Here is a 2,769-nt window from a genome sequence, read left to right as displayed (position 1 = left end):
GGACTTATGCCCAAAATGCCGACCCTCCTGCTCCTCAGGTGCTGCCTGACTTGCTGTGCTTTTCCAGCGCCGCACTTTTCGATACTGACTCTCCAGTGTCTGCAGTCCTCACTTTGACGTCAATGTCTGACAGTCACTCAATCCACCGGGACCACAACCATTTTTGACTGTTTCTGTGAGAAGGAGCAAAACGTTTTGGTTCCTGTTTCAGTCCGTTCTCGGCATCAGTGGGACTGGACGAGAGACCCTACTGTTGGAGTGCACGGAGTGTGGAGCCTGAAACAGTTATAAGGCCTGGGAAGAGGAATTCACAGAGGGGAGGAGCTCTACACGTGTTGTGTGCGGCTGAAACTTTGGCCATGGAGAAACCAGAGGAATCCCGCCCCGTGGAGAAACCGTGGAAGTGTGGCGACTGTGGGAAAGGCTTCCGTTTCCCATCTGCTCTGGCGATTCATCGTCGCAGTCACACCGGGGAAAGGCCATTCCCCTGCAGAGGGTGCGGGAAGGCCTTCAGCAATTCCTCCGACCTGGTGAGGCACCGGCGGGTCCACACCAGGGAGAGGCCCTTCAGCTGCTCCGAGTGTGGGAAGGCCTTCAGCAATTGCTCTGACCTGTTGAGGCACCGGCGGGTCCACACGGGGGAGCGGCCCTTCAGGTGCTCCGCATGCGGGAAGGGCTTTACCCAGGCCTCCACCCTGTTGGCCCACCGTCAGGTCCACACTGGGGAGAGGCTGTTCCTCTGCACCGAGTGCGGGAAGGGCTTCAGCAATTCCTTCGCCCTGCTGACCCACCAGCGGGTCCACACAGGGGAGAGGCCATTCCCCTGCACAGAGTGCAGGAAGGCCTTCAACAGTTCCTCCGACAGGCTGAAGCACCAGCGGGTCCACACGGGGGAGAGGCCCTTCAGCTGCCCAGAGTGCGAGAAGGGCTTTACCCAGGCCTCTGACCTGCTGAGGCACCAGCGGGTCCACACGGGGGAGAGGCCCTTCAGCTGCCCAGAGTGCGAGAAGGGCTTTACCCAGGCCTCTGACCTGCTGAGGCACCAGCGGGTCCACACAGGGGAGAGGCCGTTCACCTGCTATCAGTGCGGGAAGAGCTTTAGCCGCTCCTCCCACCTGCGGAGGCACCAGAGAGTTCACATGCCATCGCAGGGAGTTTAAAGCAGTGACGGCTGAGTGCCTTTATCGACTGGACTATCAACCCAGTTCCGGGAGCTGCCAAGGCTGATGGCGGAATTGGAATTCGGTTAGATTCTGAACTCCAGATTTCTAACAATGAAACAATTGTCAGGGAGGGGAGGGGGAACCCCCATCTGATTTACTCACAACCTTTTAAGGGAAGGAAACTGCTAATGTGGGAACGGATTCACTCACTTGTCCCAGTGCATCCTTTACCCGAGCTGGCTTACACGTGACTCCAGACCCACAGCAGTCTGGATGACTATTCTGCACTCCTTTCCCCCTCCCCACCCGATGAGGGGGGAGAAACTTACTTGGAGACAAGGTATGGGTTTAAATTGGTGCATGAGGCAATACTTCTAGTTTATGGCTATACTAAGGATCCAATTTCAAAAGGACAACTCTGTGCTGACAAATAGTAAAGAAAGTGGGGGTGAGGGGGAGAGAAGTGTGTGTGCTTTGAGCTTGAGCTGTTTTTTTAAAAAAAGATACTTTTTCTAGACCTTTTTGCTGGGGGGATCTGAAGCTGTAACAAAGTTGGGTCGCAATAAAGGTTACCTGAACTTACTGCCGGGCTCAGACTCTCATTGAAAGCTTTGAGCTCCAAGAGGTTTTTGTTTTAAAGCTGCTCATTTCTTTCAGCCTCCTGCACTAAGTTTCCAATGTCATGTATCAGATGGAGCAGTGAATGAGTAGCTAGTATCATTAAAAATTGTAAAGTTTTTAGGAATGCACGTACTGCGTTGTTTTATCAGCATTGTAAAGTTTCCTGGCGGAAGTGTGGGCTGTGATCACTAGAAACGTTGTGGAGGTGTCACTGTTGGACTGATGTGCACAAAGGTAAAATCTCACAACACCAGGTTATAGTCCAACAGGTTTATTTGGAAGCACTAGCTTTCAGAGCACTGCTCCTTCATCAGGTAGCTGTGGAGCAGGATCAGAAGACACAGATTTTATAGCAAAAGATCACAGTTTCATGCAACTGATAGGATATATTGAACAAACCTTGATTGCTGTTAAGTCTTCCATCTTTTCGAATGGGTTGCAGGTTTCTGTTCATTTAATATGTAAATCCCAGAACTACTTTTAATTCAGGTTCTCAAGATGACTTAAGGTTTTATAAAAATAGGTGACATCTCAGCTCAGACAATGCATGAAGGGTGAGAGGTTCAGTCTGTCTGTATCCCAATCTTGAATCAGACTGGTTCTATTTCCAAAGTATGAGTTGATAAAATATTACATGGATTGATTGCCTTCATTAACTGCCTGCCGATTTTTTCCACAAAAAGCACACATTGAATCTATCTGCAAATATGATACTGCAAACGCAAATTCGTCCCATGGACTTGTATGTGCGTGCATGAGAGTAGTGTGAGTGTGTGTTTTTGCATGTGTGTATGATGGAGTATGAGCCTGTGAGAGGGTGTGTGCATTGGTGGATTTGTGTGTGTCTGAGAGAGACCGTGAGTGTAGAGTGTAGTGGGGTCACCCAAGGTTATCCTCTTGGGTTCTGAACTTGGCCATCAACCTCTGCTCAGTCACTGGAAACAGTTAAGCAGTGACATAACACACATTGGAGAGGATAGAGTGG

The 2,769-nt window shown here is 50.4% G+C and overlaps 1 protein-coding gene across 1 annotated transcript; it reads left to right on the top strand.

Moving 5' to 3' along the window:
• Positions 1–313: 313 nt before the first annotated feature.
• On the top strand, positions 314–1,739 carry LOC148142866 (uncharacterized). The gene has a single exon (XM_087973876.1). It carries the CDS (start codon positions 360–362, stop codon positions 1,158–1,160), a length of 801 nt encoding a protein of 266 aa, XP_087830002.1. The 5' UTR covers positions 314–359; the 3' UTR covers positions 1,161–1,739.
• The last annotated feature ends 1,030 nt before the right edge of the window (positions 1,740–2,769 follow it).

This window comes from Chiloscyllium plagiosum, unplaced genomic scaffold (genome assembly GCF_037043375.1).
Source record: "Chiloscyllium plagiosum isolate Xiang-an unplaced genomic scaffold, Cpla_swu_hap1 HiC_scaffold_27, whole genome shotgun sequence".
Lineage (NCBI taxonomy): Eukaryota > Metazoa > Chordata > Chondrichthyes > Orectolobiformes > Hemiscylliidae > Chiloscyllium > Chiloscyllium plagiosum.
Note: the sequence above shows the minus strand (reverse complement) of the source record. Positions and strands in the feature narration are given on the sequence as shown.

Bases quoted from the DNA above. Each gene is read 5' to 3' on its own strand.
- LOC148142866 (XM_087973876.1), top strand. From the start codon at position 360: ATGGAGAAACCAGAGGAATCCCGCCCCGTGGAGAAACCGTGGAAGTGT.